This window comes from Miniopterus natalensis, chromosome 8 (genome assembly GCF_054644295.1).
Source record: "Miniopterus natalensis isolate mMinNat1 chromosome 8, mMinNat1.hap1, whole genome shotgun sequence".
NCBI classification, from domain to species: Eukaryota; Metazoa; Chordata; class Mammalia; order Chiroptera; family Miniopteridae; genus Miniopterus; species Miniopterus natalensis.
The window spans coordinates 3892983-3909630 of record NC_142088.1 but is presented as its reverse complement, the minus strand read 5'-3'; the positions used below and the strand labels follow the sequence as shown (position 1 = coordinate 3909630).

At 58.0% G+C, this 16648-nt stretch overlaps 1 protein-coding gene across 1 annotated transcript in view; it reads left to right on the top strand.

Moving 5' to 3' along the window:
• Positions 1-266: 266 nt before the first annotated feature.
• The window catches only part of EFHD1 (EF-hand domain family member D1), a 31382-nt gene continuing 15000 nt past the window's right edge, over positions 267-16648 (top strand). The window contains exon 1 of the mRNA XM_087819357.1: positions 267-592. Coding sequence (XP_087675483.1) covers positions 267-592 — 326 coding nt within the window. The remainder of the gene's footprint in view (positions 593-16648) is intronic.

Below are 16648 nucleotides of genomic sequence, written 5' to 3'. Positions count from 1 at the left end.
GGCCCGGAGCCGCGGGGAGCGGGGAGCGGGCCCGGGGCGCGCAGACACCTGCGGCCTCCGGCGGGCGGGCCGTCCCCCGGCCCGGCGCCTCCTTAAAGCCTCGGCCCCGCCCTGCCCTCCCCGTCACTCGCCCGCAGGTCCACCCAACCGCCGGTTCGCGGCCGGCGGGGCAGAGTCGCAGGGCCGCGAGCCCGAGAGGAGCGCGCTGCCCGCCAGTCCCCGCGCCGGGCCCCGCGTCCCGCGTCCCGCGTCCCCGACACGCCGCTATGTCCAGCGAGGAGCTGGCGCGCATGCTGCAGAGGAGGCTGCAGGGCGGGGGAGCGCAGGGCGGCTGCCCGCAGCCCGCAGCCCGCGCCGCCCCGGCCCCGGAGCCCCAGCCCGAGCCGCAGCCGCAGCCGCAGCCGCAGCCCGAGCCGCCCGCCCGGGCGCCCGCTGCCCGCGCCGACGCCGAGCTGAACGCGCAGCTGAGCCGACGGCTGGACATCAACGAGGGCGCGGCGCGGCCCCGCCGCTGCAAGGTCTTCAACCCGTACACCGAGTTCCCGGACTTCAGCCGGCGCCTCATCAAGGACCTGGAGAGCAAGTTCAAACAGTGAGCGCGCCCCGCGCCGTGCGCCCCGACGGCCGTGCGCCTGGGGGCCCGGAGGGAGGGGGCGAGGGGGCGGGGGGCCCGTCTTTCCGGCCGCAGTCCCAGGCCAGGCGCTGGCGGGCAGGGTGGGATAGTGCAGGAGCCCCCGGGGGGGTGCCCTTGGCATTTGACCCAACGCCCCAGGTCCCGCGCGTCCCGAGTCTACGCCGGCGCGTGGGGACGCGACCGGGCTGCAGGCACCGAGAGGGACCCGCAGACCCCGCTCAGAAGCGTCCCTGGGGCGCCCGAGCCCGAGCCCGAGCCCCCTGCCCCGCCCGGATCCCGCCCCCTCCCCGGCGGGTTCGGAGATTCGCTCCGAGCGCAACTTCTAGGAAACCGAAACGCGCCGCGCCTCCGCCGCCAGCCTCCGCCTCCCCAGGGAAACTAGCCCGCTCCACTTGTCTCGTAACATAAAAGAGGAAGGTTACCCTTGGCTGCCGCGCGGGGTCTGATGTCCCGACGGAGGCTGGGACCTGGGAGTTGCTTAAACCCTTTGCAGAAAGATCGGGGCGTCCCTGGAGCCGGCGGGCCCCGGAGCCTCCCGCGGGCGTCGCCTCGTCTTTGGCGCCCGTCGGAACCGGACACGGCCGCTGGCAGCGGGTCCCGCCGGGCGAGCCCCACCGGGCGGGAGGCGGCGGCCAGCGCCCCCACTATCGGCCTTGCAGCCGGCGAGCTCCCGGGGCCTCGGTTTCCTCATCTGGGGAATGGGAGCAGGAACCCTCCCCGCCTTTTAAGGCCATACGTTATTTTGCGCACCGTCAGCTCCTAGCCGAGCTATTAATACTGTTTCCAGACTGAGGCCGAGGCCAGAAAAATGCCTGGAGGGCGGGGACCGCCGGCCAGGTCACGCTGGGTTGGGGAGGTTTAAAAAGCGCTTGGAATGCTTGTGCCGGGCGCGGAGGTTCTATTTAAGGGCGCTGTGTGGCCGGCCTCGGCCCCCGCCTGGCCCTGGGCTGCTGTCCAGCGCCAGCGCCGAGGCCACCGCGCCTCCTCCGCCCGCCTGACACCCCGTTTCCTATTTCCCAGTCCCTGGCTTCCAGGCACTGCTCTCCGGCCTGCACCCCTGATGGGGCTAGTTGGGCAGTTAGGAGAGCTGAGTTGGGGCGAAAGAATGCCCGCGACTGGGGCAGTGGTTTGTCAGAGCCCCTTTATTTGTTTGGGGTTATGCCTTTCATCGTGGGAGGACCGGCAGTTCCCCCGCCCAGCTGGATTCAGGGAGGGCAGATATCTTGGGGCCCCTCTTCAGGTTGCTTTGCAGTGATTTGGGTTTCATTTATTTATTATTATTATTATTATTATTATTATTATTATTATTTTCCTGCTGAAGAGTCTGTGAGAGGATGAATTTGTTAGTCGGGTGCCTAAGAGTAACAAAGGGAGCCCCCACAGTAACAAGGCAGGTGGTGTCAGGTATGGCTGGATCTAGGTGCTAAGGCAAAGCCAGCAGTGCTTCATTTCTTTCTCTTAAGCCAGCTACCTGTCTTTTGTCCGAGGCCAGAGCCTCCCCACCCTGCCCCACCTTCAGGCTACCCAGACCCTATAAAAACAGGGACCCCTTGCCCCCCCCCTTCCACAAATTCAGCATCCTTCAGCCGAGTCAGTGAGCACCCTGCAGAGGCTTCTCCGAGTTTCCCACACCAGGGAGGCAGCTGAAACCTTACTCTCCCAACCCCACCAGGGTCAGGGGCTCCTCTGGCTGGGAGATTTTGTCACTTGGACACCTCGGGGTTAAGTGTTCATCCACCCTTGGTGCCCCGAACATGGCAGACCCTAGCTGATGGACACACCCCTCATCTTATGAGGGACCCTGACCGCCCCAGGCCAGGGCAGGTGGCAAGTCCCCAAATGCCAAGCCCCACAGCAGCCTTCCCAGGTAGGAGGGGGCCCCCAGCCTGTCCCCCTGGGCAGGGGCAGCAGGGTGCAGGGGGCCCTGCTGGGCTAATAAGCTCAGACGGAGAAGGTCCCAGAGCCAGCTGGCCACCCAGAGGGGGCTCGAGATGGCAGGAAAGCAGGGAGTCCAGGGTGTGGCAGTGGGTGCTGGTCTGACCTAGCGACCACAGGCACATCAGGGCTCTGCCTGGATGTCACATGGTGTCCTCCCTGAGTGTCTCCACATGGCCTTCTTAACAGAGCACTAGGCATTGGCTTTAGGCCCCACCCTAACCCAGTGTGGCTTCATCTTAATTTAGTACATCTGCAAAGACCCTATTGCCAAATAAGGTCACATTCTGAGGTTCTGGATACCCATGAATTTGGGGGGGCCCCATTCAACCCATTAGTGCGAGTGAGCGGACAGGTCCAGACCCTGGGGCACTGTGACTGTCTCCTCCCCCACCTCCTGGGCAGTGCGAGGAAGGTCCCTCCAAGGAGACCCGCAGACTTATGGACGTCAGACTCTTAACCAATCCAGGTTATCTGAGTGAGTTAGGAATGTCAGAGACCTAACCAAAGCCAGCACGACCCCCCCCCCCCCCGCAGCAGAAAGGGGATCATCTTCTCAAAGCCCAATCCTAATTCCAATGGAGTTGCCGCCTAACTAGAAAAACAAAGCTGGCCCCACAGAAACCCCCCCACTGGTGCCCAGAGTACAGTTATTTCCAGTAAGATCTTCGCTTTTAATCAGCATTGCGAGATCCAGATTCTGATGTCGTGCGGAGTTCGCTGGGAACCTGGCTTGGCCGGCACAGAGCTGGCTCATTCTTTCGTCGGGGCCACAGAGATTCTTGCAGATACTGCGAAATGCGCTTTGATCTTTTAAATGTGATTTCTTGTATTCAAAAGTATTTTGCCTGGGGATTTCTTACATTTTCAAGATTTTAAAAAAAACAACAAAAAACACCGGACCCTTCCTTCCCGGCGGCCTGTGCGCATGTTGGGTTCTTGGCGTGGGGTCATTTGTCTTTGTGTCCTGGCTCCTCAATGGTGAGTTGTAGAAGAAAGAGAATTTTCTAATGACTGTGGGAAGCCAGAGGCGGCATCAGCCGGGCCAGAGAAAGCTCCCTCTCCATTTCCAAGTGTGTTACTGGATAGCCCGAACCAACAGCATAGTGGCCTGATTTTAAAAGCAGAGTGAGAAGGCCCGGAAGAAACCGACTCTGCACTGTGTCCAGGGCTGTAACGGGAGCTGGCCGAGTGGTCAAGGTTACGCAGGAAATTTCAATCACCCGGAGCTTATCCAGGGCCTCTTTCAAAGGGGCGGTAACCAGGGCAGCCCCTTAAGGGCAGGGCCCAAATGCAGCATCTGAAAATGCAGCTGTGATGTGTTTGCAGCATTTTAGAAGCTTGTGTTTCAACTCCCCATAGAAAGGGTGGGAAGGAGAGTGCTTGGCTATGGGAAAGTTGTCTTTTTATTAAGAATCCAAAATGATGATGTCATGGACGCCCTGCCAACACCCAGATCCCAGGTCACCATTGAACCCCGAAAGGACAAGCTTGTCCTGGAACTCCGTTTCTTGTGTCCCCCCCCCCGCCCTCCCCGTTTCTTTTTCTCCTCCCTGTTCTGCCCTCTGAGGGTGTGAGGAAGGGGGTGTCGAACCGGAGGGCTGGGAATTTGCCAAAGAGATGAAAAGAGCCTTCTTTGGAGGTTTTGTACTGGGGGGGTGGAGGTGAGGGGTCCCTCCCATTCTCATCAACATCTTTTTTTTTTTTTTTAATATGCCTTTATTGATTTCAGAGAGAGGAAGGGAGAGGGAGAGAGAGAGAAACGTCAGTGATGAGAGTGTCATTGATCAGCTGCCTCCTGCACGCCCCCTACTGGGGGGTTGAGCCCAGAACCCAGGCCTGCGCCCTGACTGGGAATCGAACCGCAATCTCAGGGATCCTAGGTCGATGCTCAACCACTGAGCCACCTGGCCAGGCTCGTCAGCATCTTTTGAGTGAATTGACTTTAAAGATGGGAAAGGAAATGCAAATAAATGGAAGCTGAGTTCTTCCCCCCGTAGAGAATGAGAACTTCTCACCCTCCTGTAGCTGTGTCGCAGGGACACCCTTGGGTTTGAAATTCTCTCACCTGCGCTGCATTTGCACATGGGCTGTTCTGGATGAAGGGTGGGGCGAGGAGCCCAGGGCTTGCCTGAATTCCTGGGGGTGTCCAGCCAGAACCCAGGCTGGCTTCTGTTTCGAGGCCTTGGTCTCTGGCAGAGCAACAGCGTGACTTGGAGCTGCTTCCTCACCCAATGTGAGCACTGCTTGTTTTTATTTGCCAGTGAGCGTGCTGAAGGTCATGTAGGAGGAGCTCGGGAGGTTCACAGATCCTGGCAGCCTATCTTCCAGGAGTTCCCCTTCTCGCTCTCTCTCCCCTCCCTCTCTCTCCCTCTCCCCCTCCCCCTTTCTCCCCCTCTCTCTCCCTCTCTCATGTTTCCTCCACCCTCCTTAATACGGAGCCACCACCATCTCACTTTATAAGAATTTGAATGATGGGAATTTGAAACTGAGTGAGTTATTAAAGCCGTACATTATGCCAAAAAAAGTCCTTTCCCCCTTTGTCCTTGAAAAATTAGTCAGCAAGTGCCTGGTTTCAAGGCTGCACAGTCCAGGGGACTATAATTTCATTATACTCTCAGTCCCGAGGTTCCCCCTGCCCCCTTCTAACGAGGGAATGGAAATACCTTCTCCATTGAATTTGGGGGGGTCTGGTTTACGCAGGGCTGCATCGGGCTTGGTTTTGGGGTATGGCTGCGCCAGTGGGTCTCTAAAGACCTGCAGAATGAATCGGGTCTCAGGAGCTGGTGATGCCGGGCTGGTCTGATCGGGGAGGTCGTGCCGAGGTCCGGAGCCCAGCAAGCCCACCCTCTAGGTTTTGCACACACTCGCTCTCAGTGTCCTGTTTCACGAGTGTGCATCGCGGGCACCCGTGCACGCTCACACATGTCTACACATGCACTGACATCCACGCTCTCTCTCACGCACCCTCTTGCACGCTCACAGTGCTTGGCCTCCACCACATTTTGTGGTCCTCCTGGGAAAAGCCTCCAGAGCCTCCTCCTGCTTCTGTGCCCCTTGAGTGTTGATGGTCAACGGCACCGCTGGTCCTAAATCCTAGATGCTCCTGGGAGGCCTGCGCACAGGACATCTGAGTTGTTGGAGCGTGAACCATGCCATCCTGCAGGATGAAACCTGATCTGTGCTCAGTGACCTGCTGGGACATGAGGCCCTCAGTGACTCAGTTCCAAGGCTGCATGACCTTTTGTGACCCCTCTCCTAGTGCTCCCCCTCTGGGTCCCCAGGGCCAGCGCCATCCATGCTCCTGCAGTATAAGGGTGCTGATGAGCCCCTTTCTCACCTCCCTATGAGCTATTCATTCATTCATTCATTGCTCCTGCAGTATAAGGGTGCTGACGAGCCCCTTTCTCGCCTCCCTATGAGCTATTCATTCACTCACTCACTCACTCACTCACTCACTCATTCAGCTAAGCGCCTGCCAAGTACTGAGATTATACAGATTGGTTGGGGTGTTGGGGGTGTCTCTACCCTTGAGAAGCTTAACAAATTCTTTTTTTTAAAAAAAAAGAAGTATGTTTTTATTGATTTCAGAGAGGAAGAGAGATAGAAACATCAATGACGAGAGAGAATCATCGATCGGCTGCCTCCTGCTCGCCCCCTACTGGGGATCGACCCCCGCAACCCAGGCATGTGCCCTGACCGGGAATCAAACCATAACCCCCTGGTTCATGGGTCGATGCTCAGCCACTGAGCCACACTGGCCGGGCTCAATAAACTTTTAACAGTGACTCAAATTTAACATGATGCTCCCTGACAGGGACAGAAGCAAGTCCTGGAAGAGCCACCCACCACCCATGTAACAAGACACCCCACGTAGCCTAGCAGACCCCGTGAGACTGCTGCCTTCACAGCAGGAGGTCCTGGTGTTTCTGGGTGCAGCCAGGGAAGAGCAGCCAGCCAGCCAGGACTGGGAAGGGATTCAGGCCCTTGATGGACCGATGGCTCTGGGGCCGAGGCTTCTGGAGCCAGAGGATGGGAGCTGAGAGGTTGAAGCGTGGTGGGACCTGTGCCACCTCAGAGGGCAGAAGGTGGGCGACGGGCCCAGTGAAAGGAAGCTACAGCTTTGGTTCAAGGGAGAGAAAAAAGCTTTCTCAGGGTTGGAGGGCCAACTGGCTTCCTGGGGCAGGTTTAGGGGTTACACCCCTCGTCCACTTTGTCGTTGAAAACTCTTGGCTGGTGCCTCCCCCTCTCTCCCCAAGCCTCCTTACTCTCTTCACCATCAGGAGTCTCCAGCCTCTGAGCTCCTCCTTTTGGAAGGGGCTGCAGAGGGCGCGCTGGTGAGTGCGACGGGCCAGCCACCACCTTCCTTCCAGCGGCTGCCTGGGGTTCAGTTGCTAGGGCCCCTCTCTCGGCATGGAGGCCTGTGTACAGGCCGTGGGCGGATGGGTGTGGGCGGTGTCCGGGCCTGGTTTTATCTTTCTGTCTCAGCCTCGCCACCCCCTGTGTTGGCTGAATGGAGGGACATTCTTTGCTTTTGGAGGTGAGGACTGGGTTGCCAGTGTCAGCAGCAGCCTCCTTGGCCAGTTCCTGCTTGCAGGCCAGGCGGAGCCCTGGGGGCGCGGGGACAGGGCAGAGAGCGGTGGACTCCTTTCAGCCTCGCCCAGGTCTGATTCCAAAGGGGCCACCCCACCTCTGGTGGGTGGTGTAGCTACCTGGTCTCTCGCCATGCAAGGCTGCCTCTGGGTCACCCTCTGCCAGCGTGGATCTGGTCCGTGGGAAACGGGAGGGCATACTCTGCGACTTACATATTGCTGCGTGCCCAGGGCTGGCCCCTCGCCCCATCCTGGTGGGAATGGCAGAGGGACTCGAGGGCTGCCGCTGATTCCAGCCCTGGGGTTAGACAGCTCTGGGGGACCTGCAGCCCCACCCAGCACTGCTCACTGAAGACCCATTGTGCCTGGGACGGTGGTCCCCAGCCATTACCCCTCTGACAGGAAGATCCGAGTGTCCCAGCTCTGTACCCAAGAGACCTGGAGAGCTCTGTCATGGCCTTGGAGGGGCGCTGCCCCCTGATCCTGCCGGGCTCTCCTGAGCTTGGCCCTGGGGACAGGGCCTCTTCAGCTCCCTAAATACCTCATATTCCCCCCACCACCTGACAGCCACTGCTTACAGAGTACCTAATGTGTGCAGGCACCGTTCCTAGTGCTTACACATCAGAATCACTGAGATGGGTACTGTCATCACCCCCCATTTTACAGATGAGGAAACTGAGGCACAGAGAAGCTAGGTAACTTGCCCAGGGTGACACGGCGTCGGTGGTGTGATTGGAACCCAGGAGGCCTGGACTCTTGTCCCCTGTGCCAGTGAGCTCCTCTCAGTTATGTCGTTCCACCCCCAGCTTCTCAGGCTCCTAATCTCAGCCGTCCTTGACACCCCCACCCCCACCCCCACCCCCAGCCAGGTGGGGCCACACATGGCACAGCCTCTGCAGGCTGCCTCACCTCCAGGTTTCATGGGACCACCCGCCTCAGGCCTGGGCAGCTGCCTCCTACACTGTCCTCCCACCCATCCTCTTGCCAGAGCCCAGATCTCATCACGTCGCTTTCCTCTCCAGAGGCCTCTGTGGCTCTGGGACAACATACAACATTTGGTAGCTCCCTGTCACCATGGAACCAAGTCCAGACTCCTCATGAGGACCTTAAGGCCAGGCCCAGCTGGATGCTGTCTTCTCTCTCGCGGGTTCCCCCAGCCTGGCCCTCCTCTTGCTGGCCTGATGGCCCCCGGTAGCCTCTCCCACACCCCGCATTGCCTACCCAGTTGCACTTAGTTATTACAGAACTGCCCATTACTGTGGATGTTTGTGAGGTTCCCCTCCCCTCCAGCGTCTGCCCTGGGAAGGCAGGATGGGTCTTCACGGTTGTGTGCCTAACTTCTTCCTCCAGTCCTTCGTCACCCCAGGGCCAGGCCGGGGCCGTGGGTGGAGCAGGGGCACCTTGACCCTGGCAGAGGGTCCACGTCCCGGAGCCACAACGAGGCCCTAACTGGTGCCCCAGGGAGCTTGCAGCTCACAGGGCTGTCAGAGGGACGGGAGCTCTCAATGGGGTGGTACAGTTCCTTCCAGCAGCGACACCGGCCACGTGCCCCACGGGCACACGCCTCGCCTGTAAGTGAGATGTGGAAAAAGGTAGGTGACCACCTTCTCAGGTTGTCCCCGAGATCGCGTGACTGCTTGGTGTGCGGTCACAGCCTTAATTAGGTCACTCTAGTTCCAACCCATGTTCTTTCCACTGAGGGAGCTGCAGGTCTCTCTGGCCCCCCAGCAGGGCCACTGGACTTAAGGTCGTGCCTGCCCAGAGAAGGGACACAGGAACAGGACTGGCCGGCAGGGAGGCAGTGGGCAGAGAGCCACGCTCTGAGGGCCAGAGGGCTCTTTCTCCCTCTGGAGGGACAGCCTCGTTCCCCACTGTCCGCTTCAGCTGGGCTGCACCCTGGCCTCCCCCAAGGCCTGTGCCTCCCCCGAGGTGGGACACTGCCGGGGCTGCCCCAGGCCTGACCAAGTCTGGGTGTAGAAACCCCGGTTGTTTGGGGGCACCTATCCCCTGGGACTCCCAAGGCTCCTGGGAATTCCCAGAACTGGGTTTCCAGGGGCACCTCTGCCTGGTTTTCTAGCCCCTCAGGACTTTTATGGGGAGATTGGGAGCTCAGGGGAGGGACCCTGTTACTACAGGTTCGCAGCAAAGGCCGAGCCTTGGGCATCCCTTCCCTTTCCCCAATCCGTATCGTGCATCAGGCAGCCGTCCTGGGCCACCACCCTTGCCATCTCTCCCCCTGCATCCGTGTGGCAGTCCCTGGAAGGGGCACTCCCCGAATGCATTTGGGACTTAGCAGATTTCCCTGGTTGTGCTGAAGCCTGGGTAGCAGCCCCTGGCTCTGCCTCCTCTCTGCTGTCTTGTGAGGTGCTGAGCATACACTGGGTGTTCTGTAGTGGGGGGGGGCCCAGCTCTGCCCCCACTTTTCATTTTAATTTTTATTGATTTTAGAAAGAGGAAGGGAGAAAGAGAGAGGAGCACTGATTTGCTGCTCCACTTATTTATGTGTCATTGGCTGACTCTTGCGTGTGCCCTGACCGGGGATGGAATCCACAGCCTTGGCGTACCGGAACGATGCTCTGACCGACCGCGCTCCCTGGCCCGGGCTGCCCCCACTTTTCTTTATGAACGTTCAGACACCGGGTGTGGTGTGTGGAACTACGGGGCGCTGTGCTGACGGTGGGAATGAGACCCAGCCTCCACTGGCCTGCAGGCTGTCAAGAGGTTGGCCTTTTACCAGGAAAGCAAGGAACTGGCCAGAAGGGAGAACCCGCAGCAGCTGTGCACCGAACAGGTGACGCTGGTGCTCACCTGTACCCAGTCCCACCCCACCTCACCATTGCCCCCTGCATCCCTCCATGGCTGGGACTACGTGCGCTCCCCAGCTGGGCCCCTGCCTTAGTCTGCTCATCCCCAGCCCCATCCATCCTGCACCCTGAGCTGAGAGGTTTTTCTCAAACAGCCATCTGGTGTCACGCCTCTGCCTCCAACTCTTTGAGGGTCGCCCCCTGTTGCCCTTTGGCGGATGCAGCTCTCCCAGAATGCTTTGTGGGAGCAGGCTCTGTGCCCCCTTTTGGGACATCCTGGCACCTCTGGGCCGTACTGGTGACGGTGGCTCCCTCTCAGCACATTTGCTCCTCTGTCCCAGCCGCCTCCTTCCATCCCAGCTCTGCCCAAGTTCCGGCCTTATCGCAGCTCAACTGTGTCTTTGTACCTCTGCCTCCCCGCTGGGACTGGGCTTTGTGCTTTCCTGCTGCTCTGGAGAGGCCCCAGGTAGCCAGGAGCCAGGTGGTGAGTGAGAGAGTGAAAGGAACTGGACAAAGCCAGGAGCTCATTCGACAAACAGGCTGGGAGCAGCCTGACTGGAAATCAAAGACTTTGGGCTCAGGCTTTTGTACTTAACTCCTCAGAGTCCCCCAGGCCCTTGCTCTGAGCCTGCATACTCTTACTTTGCAAGCAGTGGTAACGTGAGGGGAGATCTGGTTTCCCAGCCTGCAGCAAATGGGAAGGAAGGAACAGCAGATGATTTGACAGCTGGGGGTGGGGGGGAACCACACAAGGGCTAGGAAACCAGAAACTCAGAGCATGGGTGACCAGGAGAGTCTGGAGGAGGAAGGACAGTCCTGTGACCTTGGGCAGTCCTGGGGCTCGTGCAGATCAGCCCAGTTAGGGATATGCACGGGGAGAAGGGAGAGGGCCCGGGAAAGGCCACCTGCTTTGAAAATAGTCTGGCCAGTGGCCCTCTCTTACTTGAAAGAGCCTGGGCACCACGAGCAGTTGTAAAAATGCAGGTTCCGATTCAGCAGGTCTGGGGCGGGGCCTGGGACCCTGCATTTCTAATAGTCCTGTGACCTGGTCCTGGACCACATTTCCAATAGCCAGCCCTGCCTGTTTGAAATGTGTGATTTCCATACAAGGCCTTTCGAAAGGAAAGCAGGGGGGTTCCATGTCGTGATGGGGTCTGAGGCGTAGGTGATCCCCCAACACTAAGGCATTTTCTGGGGCACTGCCATCCCCTGAGATGCCCCTGCTGAGGGATCCCTGGGAAGTTTCTTAGACAAAGGCTGGCGGCTCCTTTCTTCCTTTTAGGCGAGACTATTCCGGTGCAGTGAAAACCAAGAAAACCTGTGGGCTCCGCACAATGGGAGCCTGGAGAGCTAGTGATTTGCGGAAAGAGGAGCAGCTAGCTGGCTCTGGGCAATGCTGGAAAATGCCCGCTACCCCCTTGCTAGCCAGGCTTTGGTGGGCTGGAGACTAGGCATCACCTGGGCCCCTCTGGCCAGGCTGGGGCTTTTCCAGGTCATAGGTACACACAGCTGTGGGCCCTGCATCCAGAGTTCTCAGCCTGTCCCCCCTCACACACCCCACTGTCCAGTGAGCCCTTGGGAGCAGACCCGACCCTCTCACACAGACCGAGCTGACTGAGTCCCGCAGTGAGGGCTCGTGGAGATTCAGCGCCAGGGGCCACACAGGCTGTGGGTTTGGGTGCCCCCAGAACACTAAGATGGTGGAACCCGTTTGAGGCCCAGTTGGGTGTGGACAGCTCTTCAGAGCAGAAGCCCTGGGAGCTGTCAGCTTCCTCTTCACGGCTGCAGACAGGCACTGCTTTAGAAATAGCTCCCTCTCGTCGACTGCTTCCCAGCTGCCGGGCCAGTGCAGGCGGGTTATCTCCGTGTTATCTCCGTTTGGCCCCTGTCCCGCCCTGCAAGGCACAGCTGGCTCTCACACTCACTCTGCAGAGGGCCCCGGCCCAGGCCTCTCCCAAGTGAATGTCAGGGCCAAGCTTGAACCCACCCTGTGTCTGCAGGGCCATTCCCAGTGCTGCTGGGACCAGAGTGTCTCCCTAACAAAACCTGGAGAGTATACAGATGATAGGGACTGAGGACATTTTAAAGATTTTTTTTATTTTTAATTGACTTTTAGAGAGAGAGGAAGGGAGAGCGAGAGAGAGAAACATCGATGTGAGAGTGAAACATCCATCGGCTGCCTCCTGCATACCCCTTATCTGGGATCACGCCCCAGGGTCGGGCTGCAGGCTTGGGCATCAGGATGGAGGCCCTCCTGGTTAACCTCACTAGGCCTAGTGACCTTGGGCTGGTTGGCCTTGATGGGCCTGGTGTCTTCATCAGCCAAATAGTACTACATCCCTCAGAGGAGTGTTGGGGGTTTAAATCAGTTAAAATTCCTTTGAAGGGCTGGGCTGGCGAGACTTTCTCCCAGTGTTTGTAAGACGGCAACATCGGTGTTCTGTTGGTGTATCTGAGCAGTCCAGCCAGCGCCCTTCAAGACCAAAACCAGAGCCACCCACGCTCAGAACATGGCTCCTATCACTTCTGTCAAAGGCTTCAGATGCAAACTGTAAAAGGTGTAATCCCACAGTTACAGTAGCGGTCTGTTCATGCGGACATCGAGGGTGCACTGTGCCCCCTGGCCCCCCTCCTTCCAAGCTGAGGGGCACGTGGTATGAACTCAGTTAAGGTCATTCTTGCATTCCCTGCGCCCGTGTAAAGCCAAGCTCCGGCTTGGAAGTCCCGGGCTCCTGATCCGCAGGCGTGGCTTTGCTGCTTACCTCGGCTGCCACCATCTGTCAAGCGGGTGACGAATCACCACTTCACAGCACTGTTGAGTTAAAGGAGGTGATTTAGCACAGGGCCTGGCACTTAGCAAGCTCCCAGTAAGACAATAAACACAGGTGCCTATTATTAGTTCGTCGCAGGGCGTGTGAAGAAGAAAAGGGTCAATATACGAGACAGCGCGACCCGAACTGCAAAGCAGCCGGTTTTCGTTCTTAGCGCGCTGAGCCCCGCGGTGTGCGCCGCCCACGCGAGCCTCGGGTGCTTGGAGAGGAGCAGACGGAACGGTAAGGTGACGGGCTGGAAGCTGCGCCTGCCTGCCTTGCACGTGCAGCCCTGAAGGGAGGGACTCGGACAACCCCCGAGACGGTCTGAATGATCAGTCCCAGCTCCACGGGGAGGGGTGACGATGCCTCTACTGGGGTCACTTTATAGTCCTGCCAGGACTCACAGGGATGGCACTTAGCCGGTGCCTCCAGCAGGAACAAAGAAAGCGGCCTTTACTGCGTCCCTGGGAAGGAAGGCGGTGGCTGGCTCATGACCCCTTCCTTCCCTGTCTTTCTTGGCCTCGGAGAAGTCCCCTCTTTGTCTACACACTGTCTATTCCTGTGCCAAGCTGGTGGCTCCCCGCTGGACACCAGCAGGGCCGCTCCTCTGGGCTTCGGCTCTTTCCTCCGTCCCGGATCTGCCCCCTGGGAGGGGGGAGGGGAGGGCTCTGCTTCCAGGCAGGAAAAAGTGGTCAAACCAAACTTTCCTGCCAGTCAAAGAAAGTGGGATTCCTTAACCTGTTCCCAGGCTGTGCCGAAGCCCTTTGGGGCACATTTGCCCTTTTTCTTGGGCCTGGAGAATGTTTCAGCTTGAGGGCCTGAAAGAAAGGTCTTCTAAACCTGGGCTCCCCTCCATCCGAACCCCAGGTGAGAAAAGCAAGAATGAGGCCTCCGAGCCCCTCCCCGCGTGGGGCCTGCTGTCAGCATCCCCTCTGTGCCCAGAGGCCCTGTGGCTCCCGGTGAGGGGAGCGGGAACCTCCCCACGGCTGAGGGCACAGCCCCACCTTGTTCCCTGACCTTTTCTTACCTCCGCCCTGGCCCCAGTTCACCCCCTCTTCCTGGGCCTCCCCAGTCTTTTCACCTGCGCTTTGTGGCTGCTTCCTCCCTGCCTTCCCTTTTCCTTCCTTTCTGATCTCTGGCCCTAACCCTCCCGGCTTCTGCCCCAGCGGCTCACATCCCGAGCCCACCCCCATCGCTCCAGTCTCCTCCGCAGACCTTGGTGGAAGGTGCACTGTGCGCTCAGCAGAGGGCAGGAGCCATTTCATTCAAAATCTGGGCGTGGAGGCGGCTGTCCTGGCTGTTTAACTGGCCACCCTTCTGGAATTGCCCAGGGGAGTGTTTCCCAAAGTGTCCTCCTTGGAACCCCCGGTCGCCAGATGTGCCTCCTGGGGTGGAAATTCCCCAGACGCAGGGACCTGTGGTCAGATGAGTCTGCGCCATTTCCCTCTGCTGAGTCTCAGACACATGACCACATGGAAGGCTCTGGAAAGTTCCACACGAAGGAGGCCTGTTTACTTTGACTAGGACTCCCTGTAACGGAGACCGTCCCTGCGGCCTGTTGTAAGAGCTCTCCTTTCTCAGGTCTCTGAGTCGCCTGATTTTGCCAGAGAGCCCTTCCTGGTGTTGGCTGCGGTGTCTCTGTCCTGTCCAGTTCCTGCCGGCCTTGGGGAAGGTTCCCGGGAAGTAAATGAGTAATTATCCAAAGACAACTCTGCTTCCTGGGCCAAATGTCCCAGCTTCCTTCCACGCTAATCCTACCTTCCTGGGTGCTCCCCACTGACCAGGCCCATGTCCCCGGATGTACGGGAGTTCTGCTTGGAGTGGAGCAGACTGTCACAGGGTGGGGAAGACTGCAGCCCCTTTGTCCAGGATTTGGATCTTTTCCTTCTGGCCATTGTGATTTTAACCATGGGTTTTGGGCAACCCCCAAACTCATTGTAGTCTCGCAAATCTCCAAATGTCATCACACATGCCAATGGACTTCCTCCAAAATGTGCGCTTGAGGAGTGCGTGGGGGGGACTTAGTTTTGGGACTTTGCCTTTATTTTTTAAATTGTGATAAGGTATACATTTTACTATTTTACCCATTTTAAAGTGGCATTATGTATATTCACATCATTGGCAGCCATCACCACCACCCATCTCCGTAACTCTCTTCACCTCGTAAAACCCCTCTCCCCGCCAGCATTCCCCGTTCTGTCTCTGTGAATCGGACTATCCTCGGTACCCCATAGAAGTGGGATCCTACAGCATTTGTCCATGTTGTGGCAGGTGCCAGAATTTCCTTTTTAAAGCTGAAGAATGCATGTCCCACTGTGAGTCACACCACAGTTTGTTTATCATCATCCGCTGACGGGCACTGGGTGGTTTTCACCTCTGAGTGTTGGGACCAATGTGCTGTGAACATGTTCGAGTCCCCGCTTTCAGTACTGTTGGGTGTATACCCAGAAGTGGCGTTGCTGCCTAAGATGGTGATTCTGTGTTTAGGACCTTGCTTTCTCCCTTGCTCTGTGTTATTCCTGGACATCACCAGCTTGCTGAGATCTTTTGGCCATAGCTTCTGCCCCAACTTTGTGTCACCAGAAAATTTGATAGTTGGCACCCATCCTAGGTCACCCTACAACCAACAGGCAACCCCCTAACTGTGCAGGTACCGACACCTGTTTATCTTTCCCCCAGAAGCCTGACAGAGAGAGGGGCCTTGCTCCCTGGCGGAGGTCACAGGTCAGCCATGGTTTTCTGGGGATCAGCCTGATGATCCTGCTTCACAGTGAGCACGTGACCCAGTGGTTCCACTCTTGGTTATACGCCCAAGGGAAATGGAAACATATGTCCACACAAAAACTTGTCCACCAGTGTTATAGCAGCATCATTCATAACAACCAAAAGTGGAAGCAACTCAGATGCCCATCAACTGGTGAATGGATAAATAAAATATATTTATACAGTAGGAATGAAGTACTGGTTAACATGCTACAACACGGACGAGCCTTGAAAACACTGCTGAGTGAAAGAAGCCAGACGCAAAAGGTCACATAGGGTTTGCTTCCACTTCTGTGAACTGGCCAGAGGAGGCAGGTCCATAGAGACTGAAAACAAACTAGTGGCTGCTGGGGGTGGGGTGGGAGAGTGGGCTGGGGAGTAGCCACGCAGCTTCCTTCTGAGGGGGTGAAGATGCTCTGGAATTAAATAGAGATGGGGCTGCACAGCCTTGGGGACAGGCTAAAAAACCCACGGAACTGCAAATTAAAGGGATGCATTTTATGGCATGTAGATTATATCTCAATAAAGCTGTTATTTTTAATCCTCAGCGGGGCCGGGGATCGAGCCTGCGCCTGAGGTAGGTGCCCTTGCCCAGGATTAAACTCGGGACCCCTCAGTCTGCTGGCTGACGCTCTAACCACTGAGCCAAACCGGCCAGGGCAAGCCGTTATTTTAAAAGGAACTGAAAACCAAGTAAATAAGGGCCCCCCTGAGTTGTTTTTAGTGAACCGATGTCGATCGCTGCTTCCTTTGTTAAGGGCTCGCTAACCGTCCTTGGGTAATACCAGGTCCTGGGCGGGCCCATCTGTGATGCTCATATCTGCCCCCTTCCTGGGAACCAGACGCTCCGTGCTCGTTCCAGGCCGGGAACCCCTGTCTTGTCCTTCAGGGTCCTGGGAGCCCCCCGGCAGGTCCAGGGCTCTCACCTGCACCCCGTGGTGCCTGCTATGTGGTTCTCCAGGCCAGGAGGTGGTGCCCGGAGAGTGCAGAGCTGCCTGAGTTAGGAAATGCCCCTCAGAGGGCTGTGGTGCCAGCCGGGTACCGGGAGGGCAGGCGGTGGGTGCCGCTCCCAGAGCTCTGGGGTGCAAAAAGGTCGCCAAAGAGAGT